Source organism: Ornithodoros turicata, chromosome 4 (genome assembly GCF_037126465.1).
Source record: "Ornithodoros turicata isolate Travis chromosome 4, ASM3712646v1, whole genome shotgun sequence".
In the NCBI taxonomy this organism is placed as follows: domain Eukaryota; kingdom Metazoa; phylum Arthropoda; class Arachnida; order Ixodida; family Argasidae; genus Ornithodoros; species Ornithodoros turicata.
In genome coordinates this window covers 50,604,307-50,620,645 of record NC_088204.1, presented here as the reverse complement: position 1 = coordinate 50,620,645, position 16,339 = coordinate 50,604,307, and the positions used below count along the sequence as shown (strand labels likewise).

General features: G+C 41.2%; 1 protein-coding gene across 2 annotated transcripts in view; it reads right to left on the bottom strand.

Annotated features, from left to right (window-relative positions):
- The window catches only part of LOC135391523 (protein sidekick-like), a 177,372-nt gene that overhangs the window by 114,405 nt on the left and 46,628 nt on the right, over positions 1–16,339 (bottom strand). For both annotated transcript variants that reach the window (XM_064621796.1, XM_064621795.1), the window contains 2 exons: positions 2,566–2,706; positions 2,267–2,358 (listed from right to left, as the gene is read on the bottom strand). In XM_064621796.1, coding sequence (XP_064477866.1) covers positions 2,267–2,358; positions 2,566–2,706 — 233 coding nt within the window. The remainder of the gene's footprint in view (positions 1–2,266; positions 2,359–2,565; positions 2,707–16,339) is intronic.

The following is a 16,339-nucleotide window of genomic DNA, read 5'->3' as shown; positions in this document are numbered from 1 at the left end:
GTTCAAACCACGATCCTCCTCCGAGGTTTACGTCTGTGTGGCCAGAGAAAAAGCAGGCGTTTGAGATATAGAAGGGGGAAACTGCATTTTCCGGGAGATTTGCTTCCCGGTCGTACAATCGTACAAACCGGTCTGAATCCGGGAGTCTCCCGGATGAATCGGGAGAGTTGGCAGGTATGGATATTGCTTGCCACCATGGCTCAGATAAAATGAATTTTGGAGGCACTTTGGGGAAGATTCCAACAAAAATACTTTGGTATCACATAGAAGATAGGTTTGTCTCACCAAAAATGTTATTTCCAGAAAAAACATTTTTTTGGCATTTTTCACGAGTTGATCACCCCGTCACCCTTAAAGGGGCACTAAAATGCAAAAACAGGTTCACTTCAAATTACGTTACACCTTATGTTAATTTCGTACTTGTTATCATAACTCAAAACTTTGATTCCGTTACTGAACTACAATCAAAATTATACCGGGTTCTTTCTTGCTTCGGCACTAAGCAGTGAACGTCGTTTCAGCTCATTCATAGGTGTTCTTAATCCATGCTATGCATGCACGTGCGTGCCACACCATGGAGCAGTCCCGGTGAAAAACATAGTGCACGTTGCGAAACGAACTGGCGTCGCTGTCTGAAGGACATGAAGATAAATGTTGTCAGTGGAACATTCGCGAGAACTGTTGTGGGCTACAATTCAGTGAATCGGTACTGAAAAATGCAGCAATACGCATCATGACTCGCATACACGGAACACTACGATCGGACCTGTTCCAAATCCACACGGCCACGATAGGTAAGCGTGCGCTTCTCCTGCTATCCCATTCGTTGCCGCCAGACGGGTGTGATGAATGAATGATGAATGATGAAATGATGAATGAATGTTTTCATTGCGTTTTTCTTCTAAACTGTAGCTCTGTGTGAACTAATTTTGCTTGCATTATACTAGTTCAAACACGGACTTTTCTTTGAGAACAAGTTGTTTTTGCATTTTAGTGCCCCTTTAAATGTTAAGTTGACTTGTTACTTAAAAGTCAATTTCTAAAAAAATGTGACAGAGGAAAAAGGAGTAAAGAACAGATCATCGTTAATGGTGTGCACAAACGTGACTGGCATGAAACAATGTCATTTACTAGTCGTCGGCAAAGTCGCCGTTTTAGCGGGACCAAGACCCTCTGTTGACTACACAACTAAGAAAAAGGCAGCAATTCTATTGGATTGGGCTTAAGATCACAAACGATGTTGACGGAGTCGTGGCTGAAGCCACCAATGATGCACGTATAAAATTTGTCCCCGAGTTGTTTTGATGCTTGCCTGTTTATAAAATATTCTGGAAAGAATGAGCCTCTTATATTTCCGTCATCACATGACCAGGAACTTGTGGACAGGACGCACCTCCGACGCAACTAGTATGCAGTGTCATGCCCTCATTCAGAGCAGCTCCATTTGGTTCAAACCTTGGTTCAAACTTTGGTTCGAACAAATCTTTGGTTAAATTAACAGGATCGCATAATGCCAAAACTTTTGTCCATCTTTGGGCATATTTTAGGCAATGTTTGCTATGCTAATAAAAATCTGGCTATGACTGATGGAGAAAAACCAGGACGAGGTTAGCACTGTCTACCAACAATGGAATAATGTAGTTATCACAAAAAAAAACAGCAGAGCAACTTTGTTCCCACACTGCCCGATTACCTGTCAAGTGCGTGAAATTCATGGAAAGGTAGCCCTGCAGAGGTGAACAAGTGTGGGCTCGGGTCCAGCCGCCATCTGACTTTTTCTGTGATTGCTGTGTTTTTGTTTGCGCTTAGCCAATGGAGGATTTAATGCTGTTTGTCCATTTGAGCACTAATCTTGTCCAGTCGCCTTCCATCACTCTCACAACCGCCTCGTTCTGTGGATGTGAGAAACAAATGTAGAAGAGGGTGCGAAGAGGTTAAACATGTGTCTAGCCTGCCCGAACGAGACATTTGGCAAGTTCGGAGTGTGCAAGTGTTAGTGCGCCCGACTGGTATTCAAGAGGTGTGTATCCAGACACTGCCTGTTCATGCTGGTACGGTTCACTTTTGAGGGTTGCCCTCTCATGTAAACGTCCGCCTGCAGTTGTGACACTGATAGAAGATCTTTGAAGTACATGACTACTGCCTCCTTTCTCTTCACTTATACAGAGAACAGGCTTCAACAGCACATAATTTTTGCAGATGGTCATCACAAGAGCATTAATCGACAATATCTATAGCATGTTTCAAAGTATCAAGGGTGCCTTACAGATGGGTTGAGCTGAGGTACCAAGACTGAAGTGGCACTCGCAGAAATGTTGGAACGGGCAGTTGTCCATGGTGCAAGGGAGTCTACCGCAACTGTACCAAAACCGAAAACAGAAACCCAGAGTTAATGCGCATAATGTTAGAAAAGTGCAACAAGAAGGACAGCTTGACTCGGTTGTTCTCTACATTGATCCCTTAAGCTGTTTGTTTAAACATTGGAAGTAGCAAGAGCAATTAAATGGAGGACTCAATACCCCATACACTACTGAAAAATAAAAGAACGAAGGAAACCAAACTAACCGTTAGACAAGGAACGCATCTGCAGAATGAAATGCGAGATGGGACTGTTGCCATCAAAAGCAGGTGACCAGCTCACACGTACAGTCTTGGGCAAAGTGTCCTGCACAGTGGCCAACACGTTGGTAGGAGGATGGGGCAATTCTAGAAGATTCAAGCATACTCCAAATAAGAGAATGGTAGAACAGAAGATGAATTCATTTGATAAAGTTGAATTTTGGTGTCCTAGACTTCACTCATTCTCAGAGTACGTGTACTAATGTAATACGCCAGCCACATTTTTCTCTTTTGAGTCTGCACTGCAGCACATACTGCATACATACAAAGAATCTGAATGAAGTGAAGGAAATAATTTTTTTTTTATTTTTGTCAGTCAATTTCTAGTTGGGAAGTGCTGTCAGACCACACTTTAGCAAGAGGAAATTCTATCTTGTAAATTTAACCCAGCTTAAATCAACCTCATTACAACTGGTTGGACAGTCAATTCAAATTTTAAAAACAGCAAAATTACTTGGACAGTTCTTTCAGAAAGAAACACGCTCGGTATCTCTTCCCAAAGTGTGTAGAGATGGCCATCTACAGTTGTTGACATGTTGTGTGGGCACCATATCGAAAAACAACATCAGTTTATTTCTTCACTGAAAACGAGCCATATGATTTATATCAGGTGTGTCGTGTTCGGCTGATATCGGCAGATAAACGATCGCCCCTGGCAACTGTGGGATATTGTGCAACACAGTGTAACACGCTCTCAACACGTCAGTCGCACACAGACTCCCGTAATGGAAATTATGCTCCTATGTACTCTGATGTAATATCAATTAAACAGTTGGAAAATACAACAAATGGCGACGAGGATGGGATGTCTCACACCGATGGGATCTCCCACATCGATGGACGACTGATCGCATGTGTCTTATGACGTAGAATCATAGATCTGCCAACTGTGAGTACAGGAATTTGCTACTAAAATGAGTGCATCCCTTGTCGGAAGACTTGATGCCTTCGATGAAAACGTCGAGAGCTGGACCTCGTACGTTGAACGTGTAGAGGAGTATTTTGTCCTCAACAATCTTCAAGAAGACAAGAAAGTGGCAGCGCTTATAACCAGCATAGGAGCGAAAGCATATAACACTCTCCGCAAATTGACATGCCCAAAGAAGCCTTCGGAGTTAAAGTTCAACGAGATCAAAAAGTACCTCACGGACTAGTTCTCTCAGACGCCGTTGGAAATGTCAGAGCGGCATCGTTTCTACAATCGTGTTCAAGGACAGTCCGAATCAGCAAGTGAGTTTTTGGCTGAGTTACGTAAACTCTCCGAACATTGCAATTTTGGCACATTCCTTGATGAGGCCCTTAGAGACAAATTTGTTTGTGGCCTGCGAAGCACCTCTGTTCAACAGCGCATGCTCACCATGAAGGATTTGACCTTGACAAAGGCGCTTCAAGAAGCCGTGTCATGTGAGCTCGCAGCCAAAGGTGTGGAGGAACTACATACCAAAAGAGAAAGCATAAACGGAGCCGCGTCTAGTGTTTCGAAAGTTCGAGACGAGGAAAAGAAGTGCTTCCGCTGCAACAAGAAGGGTCATGTTCCTTCGAAATGCCGATACCTCGACGCTGTATGCCTCCACTGCAACAAGAAGGGTCATATACGTCCCGCCTGCAGAAATCTTGCAGCAAACAAGTCATCCACTGAAGCTAAAACGAAGCAAACCAAAAAGAAGGACACTACAAATACTTCAAAGGCTGAAAATGTTGGAACCATTCGCCAGGATATTGACTCAGAGCTACTTGCGCCATGGGCCATGCTACTTGGGCCATGTAGTAATTCCAATGGAAATGGACACAGGGTGAAAGTATACTATTGTACCCCAAGTTACCAAGTTGTACCCCAAGTACGAGTGCTTAGAGCGGTTGGCGACGTTTAAAATGGGAGTAATCAAAATGTGCCGGAAATCGAAAAATCAAGCTGAAAACGTCTTAGATCATGAAAACAGTGCTAAATAGCGTTTTTAGAGCGGTTGGCGACGTTTAAAATGGGAATAATCAAAATGTGCCGGAAATCGAAAAATCGAGCTGAAAACGTCTTAGATCATGAAAACAGTGCTAAATAGCGTTTTTAGAGCGGTTGCCGACGTCTAAAATGGGAATAATCAAAATGTGCCGGAAATCGAAAAATCGAGCTGAAAACGTCTTAGATCATGAAAACAGTGCTAAATAGCGTCTTTAGAGCGGTTGGCGACGTTTAAAATGGGAATAATCAAAATGTGCCGGAAATCGAAAAATCAAGCTGAAAACGACTTAGATCATGAAAACAATGCTAAATAGCGTTTTTAGAGTGGTTGGCGACGTTTAAAATGGGAATAATCAAAATGTGCCGGAAATCGAAAAATCAAGCTGAAAACGTCTTAGATCATGAAAACAGTGCTAAATAGCGTTTTCAGAGCGGTTGGCGACGTTTAAAATGGGAATAATCAAAATGCGCCGGAAATCGAAAAATCAAGCTCAAAACGTCTTAGATCATGAAAACAGTGCTAAATAGCGTTTTTAGAGCGGTTGGCGACGTTTAAAATGGGAATAATCAAAATGTGCCGGAAATCGAAAAATCAAGCTGAAAACGTCTTAGATCATGAAAACAGTGCTAAATAGCGTTTTTAGAGCGGTTGCCGACGTTTAAAATGGGAATAATCAAAATGCACCGGAAATCGAAAAATCAAGCTGAAAACGTCTTAGATCATGAAAACAGTGCTAAATAGCGTTTTTAGAGCGGTTGCCGACGTCTAAAATGGGAATAATCAAAATGTGCCGGAAATCGAAAAATCGAGCTGAAAACGTCTTGGATCATGAAAACAGTGCTAAATAGCGTCTTTAGAGCGGTTGGCGACGTTTAAAATGGGAATAATCAAAATGTGCCGGAAATCGAAAAATCAAGCTGAAAACGACTTAGATCATGAAAACAATGCTAAATAGCGTTTTTAGAGCGGTTGGCGACGTTTAAAATGGGAATAATCAAAATGTGCCGGAAATCGAAAAATCAAGCTGAAAACGTCTTAGATCATGAAAACAGTGCTAAATAGCGTTTTTAGAGCGGTTGGCGACGTTTAAAATGGGAATAATCAAAATGTGCCGGAAATCGAAAAATCAAGCTGAAAACGTCTTAGATCATGAAAACAGTGCTAAATAGCGTTTGGCGACGTGGAGAACACGAATATTCAAAATACGCCGGAAATCGAAAAATCAAGCTGAAAACGTCTTAGATCATGAAAACAGTGCTAAATAGCGTTTTTAGAGCGTTTGGCGACATTTAAAATGGGAATAATCAAAATGTGCCGGAAATCGAAAAATCAAGCTGAAAACGTCTTAGATCATGAAAACAGTGCTAAATAGCGTCTTTAGAGCGGTTGGCGACGTTTAAAATGGGAATAATCAAAATGTGCCGGAAATCGAAAAATCAAGCTGAAAACGTCTTAGATAATGAAAACAGTGCTAAATAGCGTTTTTAGAGCGGTTGGCGACGTTTAAAATGGGAATAATCAAAATGCGCCGGAAATCGAAAAATCGAGCTGAAAACGTCTTAGATCATGAAAACAGTGCTAAATAGCGTTTTTAGAGCGGTTGCAGACGTTTAAAATGGGAATAATCAAAATGTGCCGGAAATCGAAAAATCGAGCTGAAAATGTCTTAGATCATGAAAACAGTGCTAAATAGCGTTTTTAGAGCGGTTGCAGACGTTTAAAATGGGAATAATCAAAATGTGCCGGAAATCGAAAAATCGAGCTGAAAATGTCTTAGATCATGAAAACAGTGCTAAATAGCGTCTTTAGAGCGGTTGGCGACGTTTAAAATGGGAATAATCAAAATGTGCCGGAAATCGAAAAATCAAGCTGAAAACGTCTTAGATCATGAAAACAGTGCTAAATAGCGTTTTTAGAGCGGTTGGCGACGTTTAAAATGGGAATTATCAAAATGTGCCGGAAATTGAAAAATCAAGCTGAAAACGTCTTAGATCATGAAAACAGTGCTAAATAGCGTTTTTAGAGCGTTTGGCGACGTGGAGAACACGAATATTCAAAATGTGCCGGAAATCGAAAAATCAAGCTGAAAACGTCTTAGATCATGAAAACAGTGCTAAATAGCGTTTTTAGAGCGGTTGGCGACGTTTAAAATGGGAATAATCAAAATGCGCCGGAAATCGAAAAATCAAGCTGAAAACGTCTTAGATCATGAAAACAGTGCTAAATAGCGTTTTTAGAGCGGTTGCCGACGTTTAAAATGGGAATAATCAAAATGTGCCGGAAATCGAAAAATCGAGCTGAAAACGTCTTAGATCATGAAAACAGTGCTAAATAGCGTCTTTAGAGCGGTTGGCGACGTTTAAAATGGGAATAATCAAAATGTGCCGGAAATCGAAAAATCAAGCTGAAAACGTCTTAGATCATGAAAACAGTGCTAAATAGCGTCTTTAGAGCGGTTGGCGACGTTTAAAATGGGAATAATCAAAATGTGCCGGAAATCGAAAAATCAAGCTGAAAACGTCTTAGATCATGAAAACAGTGCTAAATAGCGTTTTTAGAGCGGTTGCCGACGTTTAAAATGGGAATAATCAAAATGTGCCGGAAATCGAAAAATCGAGCTGAAAACGTCTTAGATCATGAAAACAGTGCTAAATAGCGTCTTTAGAGCGGTTGGCGACGTTTAAAATGGGAATAATCAAGATGTGCCGGAAATCGAAAAATCAAGCTGAAAACGTCTTAGATCATGAAAACAGTGCTAAATAGCGTCTTTAGAGCGGTTGGCGACGTTTAAAATGGGAATAATCAAAATGTGCCGGAAATCGAAAAATCGAGCTGAAAACGTCTTAGATCATGAAAACAGTGCTAAATAGCGTCTTTAGAGCGGTTGGCGACGTTTAAAATGGGAATAATCAAAATGTGCCGGAAATCGAAAAATCAAGCTGAAAACGTCTTAGATCATGAAAACAGTGCTAAATAGCGTTTGGCGACGTGGAGAACACGAATATTCAAAATACGCCGGAAATCGAAAAATCAAGCTGAAAACGTCTTAGATCATGAAAACAGTGCTAAATAGCGTTTTTAGAGCGTTTGGCGACATTTAAAATGGGAATAATCAAAATGTGCCGGAAATCGAAAAATCAAGCTGAAAACGTCTTAGATCATGAAAACAGTGCTAAATAGCGTCTTTAGAGCGGTTGGCGACGTTTAAAATGGGAATAATCAAAATGTGCCGGAAATCGAAAAATCAAGCTGAAAACGTCTTAGATCATGAAAACAGTGCTAAATAGCGTCTTTAGAGCGGTTGGCGACGTTTAAAATGGGAATAATCAAAATGTGCCGGAAATCGAAAAATCAAGCTGAAAACGTCTTAGATCATGAAAACAGTGCTAAATAGCGTTTTTAGAGCGGTTGCCGACGTTTAAAATGGGAATAATCAAAATGTGCCGGAAATCGAAAAATCGAGCTGAAAACGTCTTAGATCATGAAAACAGTGCTAAATAGCGTCTTCAGAGCGGTTGGCGACGTTTAAAATGGGAATAATCAAAATGTGCCGGAAATCGAAAAATCAAGCTGAAAACGTCTTAGATCATGAAAACAGTGCTAAATAGCGTCTTTAGAGCGGTTGGCGACGTTTAAAATGGGAATAATCAAAATGTGCCGGAAATCGAAAAATCGAGCTGAAAACGTCTTAGATCATGAAAACAGTGCTAAATAGCGTCTTTAGAGCGGTTGGCGACGTTTAAAATGGGAATAATCAAAATGTGCCGGAAATCGAAAAATCAAGCTGAAAACGTCTTAGATCATGAAAACAGTGCTAAATAGCGTTTTTAGAGCGTTTGGCGACGTGGAGAACACAAATATTCAAAATACGCCGGAAATCGAAAAATCGAGCTGAAAACGTCTTAGATCATGAAAACAGTGCTAAATAGCGTTTTTAGAGCGGTTGGCGACGTTTAAAATGGGAATAATCAAAATGTGCCGGAAATCGAAAAATCAAGCTGAAAACGTCTTAGATCATGAAAACAGTGCTAAATAGCGTTTTTAGAGCGTTTGGCGACATTTAAAATGGGAATAATCAAAATGTGCCGGAAATCGAAAAATCGAGCTGAAAACGTCTTAGATCATGAAAACAGTGCTAAATAGCGTCTTTAGAGCGGTTGGCGACGTTTAAAATGGGAATAATCAAAATGTGCCGGAAATCGAAAAATCAAGCTGAAAACGACTTAGATCATGAAAACAATGCTAAATAGCGTTTTTAGAGTGGTTGGCGACGTTTAAAATGGGAATAATCAAAATGTGCCGGAAATCGAAAAATCAAGCTGAAAACGTCTTAGATCATGAAAACAGTGCTAAATAGCGTTTTCAGAGCGGTTGGCGACGTTTAAAATGGGAATAATCAAAATGCGCCGGAAATCGAAAAATCAAGCTCAAAACGTCTTAGATCATGAAAACAGTGCTAAATAGCGTTTTTAGAGCGGTTGGCGACGTTTAAAATGGGAATAATCAAAATGTGCCGGAAATCGAAAAATCAAGCTGAAAACGTCTTAGATCATGAAAACAGTGCTAAATAGCGTTTTTAGAGCGGTTGCCGACGTTTAAAATGGGAATAATCAAAATGCACCGGAAATCGAAAAATCAAGCTGAAAACGTCTTAGATCATGAAAACAGTGCTAAATAGCGTTTTTAGAGCGGTTGCCGACGTCTAAAATGGGAATAATCAAAATGTGCCGGAAATCGAAAAATCGAGCTGAAAACGTCTTGGATCATGAAAACAGTGCTAAATAGCGTCTTTAGAGCGGTTGGCGACGTTTAAAATGGGAATAATCAAAATGTGCCGGAAATCGAAAAATCAAGCTGAAAACGACTTAGATCATGAAAACAATGCTAAATAGCGTTTTTAGAGCGGTTGGCGACGTTTAAAATGGGAATAATCAAAATGTGCCGGAAATCGAAAAATCAAGCTGAAAACGTCTTAGATCATGAAAACAGTGCTAAATAGCGTTTTTAGAGCGGTTGGCGACGTTTAAAATGGGAATAATCAAAATGTGCCGGAAATCGAAAAATCAAGCTGAAAACGTCTTAGATCATGAAAACAGTGCTAAATAGCGTTTGGCGACGTGGAGAACACGAATATTCAAAATACGCCGGAAATCGAAAAATCAAGCTGAAAACGTCTTAGATCATGAAAACAGTGCTAAATAGCGTTTTTAGAGCGTTTGGCGACATTTAAAATGGGAATAATCAAAATGTGCCGGAAATCGAAAAATCAAGCTGAAAACGTCTTAGATCATGAAAACAGTGCTAAATAGCGTTTTTAGAGCGGTTGGCGACGTTTAAAATGGGAATAATCAAAATGCGCCGGAAATCGAAAAATCGAGCTGAAAATGTCTTAGATCATGAAAACAGTGCTAAATAGCGTTTTTAGAGCGGTTGCAGACGTTTAAAATGGGAATAATCAAAATGCGCCGGAAATCGAAAAATCGAGCTGAAAATGTCTTAGATCATGAAAACAGTGCTAAATAGCGTTTTTAGAGCGGTTGCAGACGTTTAAAATGGGAATAATCAAAATGTGCCGGAAATCGAAAAATCGAGCTGAAAATGTCTTAGATCATGAAAACAGTGCTAAATAGCGTCTTTAGAGCGGTTGGCGACGTTTAAAATGGGAATAATCAAAATGTGCCGGAAATCGAAAAATCAAGCTGAAAACGTCTTAGATCATGAAAACAGTGCTAAATAGCGTTTTTAGAGCGGTTGGCGACGTTTAAAATGGGAATAATCAAAATGCGCCGGAAATCGAAAAATCAAGCTGAAAACGTCTTAGATCATGAAAACAGTGCTAAATAGCGTTTTTAGAGCGGTTGCCGACGTTTAAAATGGGAATAATCAAAATGTGCCGGAAATCGAAAAATCGAGCTGAAAACGTCTTAGATCATGAAAACAGTGCTAAATAGCGTCTTTAGAGCGGTTGGCGACGTTTAAAATGGGAATAATCAAAATGTGCCGGAAATCGAAAAATCAAGCTGAAAACGTCTTAGATCATGAAAACAGTGCTAAATAGCGTCTTTAGAGCGGTTGGCGACGTTTAAAATGGGAATAATCAAAATGTGCCGGAAATCGAAAAATCAAGCTGAAAACGTCTTAGATCATGAAAACAGTGCTAAATAGCGTTTTTAGAGCGGTTGCCGACGTTTAAAATGGGAATAATCAAAATGTGCCGGAAATCGAAAAATCGAGCTGAAAACGTCTTAGATCATGAAAACAGTGCTAAATAGCGTCTTTAGAGCGGTTGGCGACGTTTAAAATGGGAATAATCAAAATGTGCCGGAAATCGAAAAATCAAGCTGAAAACGTCTTAGATCATGAAAACAGTGCTAAATAGCGTCTTTAGAGCGGTTGGCGACGTTTAAAATGGGAATAATCAAAATGTGCCGGAAATCGAAAAATCGAGCTGAAAACGTCTTAGATCATGAAAACAGTGCTAAATAGCGTCTTTAGAGCGGTTGGCGACGTTTAAAATGGGAATAATCAAAATGTGCCGGAAATCGAAAAATCAAGCTGAAAACGTCTTAGATCATGAAAACAGTGCTAAATAGCGTTTTTAGAGCGGTTGGCGACGTTTAAAATGGGAATAATCAAAATGTGCCGGAAATCGAAAAATCAAGCTGAAAACGTCTTAGATCATGAAAACAGTGCTAAATAGCGTTTGGCGACGTGGAGAACACGAATATTCAAAATACGCCGGAAATCGAAAAATCGAGCTGAAAACGTCTTAGATCATGAAAACAGTGCTAAATAGCGTCTTTAGAGCGGTTGGCGACGTTTAAAATGGGAATAATCAAAATGTGCCGGAAATCGAAAAATCAAGCTGAAAACGTCTTAGATCATGAAAACAGTGCTAAATAGCGTCTTTAGAGCGGTTGGCGACGTTTAAAATGGGAATAATCAAAATGTGCCGGAAATCGAAAAATCAAGCTGAAAACGTCTTAGATCATGAAAACATGCTAAATAGCGTTTTTAGAGCGGTTGGCGACGTTTAAAATGGGAATAATCAAAATGTGCCGGAAATCGAAAAATCAAGCTGAAAACGTCTTAGATCATGAAAACAGTGCTAAATAGCGTTTTTAGAGCGTTTGGCGACGTGGAGAACACGAATATTCAAAATGCGCCGGAAATCGAAAAATCAAGCTGAAAACGTCTTAGATCATGAAAACAGTGCTAAATAGCGTTTTTAGAGCGGTTGGCGACGTTTAAAATGGGAATAATCAAAATGTGCCGGAAATCGAAAAATCAAGCTGAAAACGTCTTAGATCATGAAAACAGTGCTAAATAGCGTCTTTAGAGCGGTTGGCGACGTTTAAAATGGGAATAATCAAAATGTGCCGGAAATCGAAAAATCAAGCTGAAAACGTCTTAGATCATGAAAACATGCTAAATAGCGTTTTTAGAGCGGTTGGCGACGTTTAAAATGGGAATAATCAAAATGCGCCGGAAATCGAAAAATCAAGCTGAAAACGTCTTAGATCATGAAAACAGTGCTAAATAGCGTTTTTAGAGCGGTTGCCGACGTTTAAAATGGGAATAATCAAAATGTGCCGGAAATCGAAAAATCAAGCTGAAAACGTCTTAGATCATGAAAACATGCTAAATAGCGTTTTTAGAGCGGTTGGCGACGTTTAAAATGGGAATAATCAAAATGTGCCGGAAATCGAAAAATCAAGCTGAAAACGTCTTAGATCATGAAAACAGTGCTAAATAGCGTTTTTAGAGCGTTTGGCGACGTGGAGAACACGAATATTCAAAATGCGCCGGAAATCGAAAAATCAAGCTGAAAACGTCTTAGATCATGAAAACAGTGCTAAATAGCGTTTTTAGAGCGGTTGGCGACGTTTAAAATGGGAATAATCAAAATGCGCCGGAAATCGAAAAATCAAGCTGAAAACGTCTTACATCATGAAAACAGTGCTAAATAGCGTTTTTAGAGCGGTTGCCGACGTTTAAAATGGGAATAATCAAAATGTGCCGGAAATCGAAAAATCGAGCTGAAAACGTCTTAGATCATGAAAACAGTGCTAAATAGCATTTTTAGAGTGTTTGGCGACGTGGACAACACGAATATTTAAAATACGCCGGAAATCGAAAAATCAAGCTGAAAACGTGTTAGATCATGAAAACAGTGCTAAATAGCATTTTTAGAGCGTTTGGCGACGTTTAAAATGGGAATAATCAAAATGCGCCGGAAATCGAAAAATCAAGCTGAAAACGTCGTAAGCAGGTACTCGAACGCAAGCAGGTACTCGAAGCATTTCAGCCACATTCCCCTGGAACCTACCTCTATCAAATTTCGAACTGTGACAAGTGAATGCTTCGTACCTGATGGCGTAGCCACGGTTCAAGTAAAATTTCGAGAGGAATGTTCAAGGCTCCAACTCTATGTTGCAAGAACCCCAGGACCAGCACTGTTTGGCCGAGAGTGGATTCAAGAATTCAAGTTGCTTGAAGAAACAAATGGAATCTTCAAGACATCGACTGCAACGAAAGCTTCTCAAGAAGAAGTCAAAAATAAGCTGGACCAGATTCTAGAAACTCACAAGGTCGTATCTGAAGACTCCATCGGGAAGTTGAATGGAATCAAGGCCACCTTAAACCTGAAGGAAAATGTTCAGCCCAAGTTCCTTCGTGCTCGTCAAGTTCCATACGCACTCAAGGAAAAAGTATTTGCCGAATTGGACCGACTAGAATCGGCAGGTATTCTGACCAAAGTCAATGTCAGTGAATGGGCTACTCCCATAGTTCCTGTAGTCAAGCCCAATGGGACAGTCAGGATATGTGGAGATTTCAAGAGCACCATCAATCAACACTTAGTCGTGGATCAGTATCCTCTACCACTGGTTGAGGACATTTTCGCGAAGTTATCTGGTGGTCAGAAATATACAAAAATTGACCTCCGGCAAGGATTCCTTCAAATGGAAGTGGATGAGAAGTCCAAGCATTTGCTAACTATCAATACAGAAAAGGGACTCTTCCGGTATAACAGGATGGTGTTTGGTATTGCTCCCGCACCTGCGATCTGGCAACGCACCATCGAACAAGTTCTACAGGGTGTTCCTATGACACATGCAACGCAAGACGACATATTAGTGAGTGGTACTACTGAAGAGGATCATCTCGAAAATCTTTCGGAAGTCCTCAAGCGCCTGGAATCGTTTGGTCTAAAAGCAAACCTGCAGAAGTGCTCCTTCTTCCAGGACAGCATTGTGTACTGCGGATACAAGATCAGCAGCGAAGGTTTACACAAGACCCAAGACAAGATCCGTGCTGTACTTGAAGCTCCAGCACCACAAAACGTCAGCCAGCTGCGTTCCTTTCTTGGGCTAATCAACTACTACGGAAAATTTATTCCAGACAGCGCAAATCTTTTGCGACCTTTGCACGCACTTTTGGAAAAATCTGCAAAGTGGAAATGGACAAAAGACTGCAAAGTAGCCTTCCAAAAAGCTAAAAAAATAATTGCGTCTGACACAGTCCTTGTCCACTACAATCCGCAGCTACCATTCCGTCTCGCTTGTGATGCCGGACCACATGGTCTCGGCGTAGTTCTTTCTCACGAAATGCCTGATGGGACAGAAAGGCCAATCGCATTTTCCTCGAGAACCCTTAAAACAGCAGAAAAGAACTACTCACAAATTGACAAAGAGGCCCTAGCCATTGTCTGGGGAGCACAGAAGTTCTACGCTTATTTATATGGCCGACATTTCAGACTTATAACGGACCATCAACCGTTGACGCAGATCTTCTCGCCAATGAAGGTACACCTGCAATGCAAGCAGCACGTCTCCAACGCTATGCTCTCTTTCTCTCCGGCATGGACTACGACATAGTGTATAAGAGGTCAGAAGACAACGGCAATGCTGACAGTTTGTCAGCCGTTACCTGTTACCTCTACCGGACGTTCCACCGGAGGGCCCAGATGAAGCTGAGCTTTACCTTTTAAGCCAGTTTGAGCAACTTCCTGTTACTCATTCACAAGTGCGAGACGCAACCCGACGAGATGTTATTCTGTCCAAAATATACTGGAATGTCATGAATGGCTGGGACAGTTCTAACTCGAACGAAGATCTTGTGCCTTACATCCGACGCAAAGATGAACTATCTGTGCAACAAGGAGTTCTAACATGGGGCACTCGCACCGTCATTCCCGCAAAACTCGTACAGTCAATTCTTGACGAGCTTCACCGTTGTCACATGGGAATCGTTAAAATGAAAGCTCTGGCACGATCCTACGTATGGTGGCCAAACATCGATCGTGACATCGAAGCTGTTGCAAAGAATTGTGAAGGTTGTCTGAAGAACCAAAATGAGCCACCTAAGGCTCCATATCATCCGTGGGAAATTCCTAACGGACCATGGAAACGAGTCCACTTGGACTTCGCCGGGCCATTCCAAGATAAAATGTTCCTAGTAGTTGTGGACGCCTTCTCCAAATGGCCTGAAGTAATCGTCATGAGCTCTACTACTGCTTCTCACACTGTAGATGTCCTACGGACGATCTTTGCCAGAAACGGCATACCCGAACGCATCATCACTGACAATGGACCGCAGTTCACATCAATTCCGCTTGTCCTGATTCAGGACAAGTGTTCAAGACAGTATACGAGACAAGCAAGATAAATTGTTCGAGCGGAACCATGGAAGAGAACGTTACTTTGAACCGGGACAATATGTTTCTGTTCGTGACTACAGAGGAACTAATAAGTGGACCACTGGTCTTATCCTCAGACGCCACGGACCATTGTCCTATGAAGTAAAGGTTGGTGACAAAGTCTGGCGCCGGCACATCGAGCAGCTGAAACCGGGTGCCTGGGAACGCCAAGACGCTCAAGAAGAAAACCGCAGACCAACTTCAAATTACTCTGTTGCTCCAGAGCCCATGGTAGCGGATCGACCACACCGACCAGAAGCAGAAGTTACTCCTCCGAGCGAGTTGCACACGACTCCTGAGAATGTGCACGCTCCGAATACAGCAGTCCCTGATCTAGGAAATGGGAATGCGCAAGTCGCAAAGACGCCCCGTCCCCAACGAAAAAGAAGACCTCCGGAAAGGCTGATTGTGGGACTGGACAAAAGAATTTGGCGGGGAGGAGATGTCGTGTTCGGCTGATATCGGCAGATAAACGATCGTCCCTGGCAACTGTGGGATATTGCGCAACACAGTGTAACACGCTCTCAACGCGTCAGTCGCGCACAGACTCCCGTAATGGAAACTGTGCTCCTATGCACTCTGATGTAATATCAATTAAACAGTTGGAAAATACAACAAGGTGTATCCTCCAACTCTCATACTGCAATCACATTTAGAGACTTTCAGATTATTAAAATACGGGGGACTTCTAGAAGTATCTTCTTTGGAAGTATTATCTGTCTGCACTGAACTAGAATAATCTTGCAATTTTATCGCTGATTTAGCTTCTGTTTATTTAGCAAACTGTTGCGAGGAAGACAAGAAATGGCGCTTTTGGAAAGTTCTGCGCTCACGCAATAACTACGGAAAGCAGTCATTGCCTCATATTGTCAGCATCTTCAAATGATTATGTAACAAAATGCACTAATATCGAAGATTTTCTCAACCTTCATTGAAAGCCAGAGCAAAATTAAAATCTTGCATGTCAGAAAAAGACAACAACAAAAATTCCAATCTATGCTCAGTCAACAGGCAAAAATTTAGATACACTGCACCGGAATGTAACAATTCAAATCATGAACTG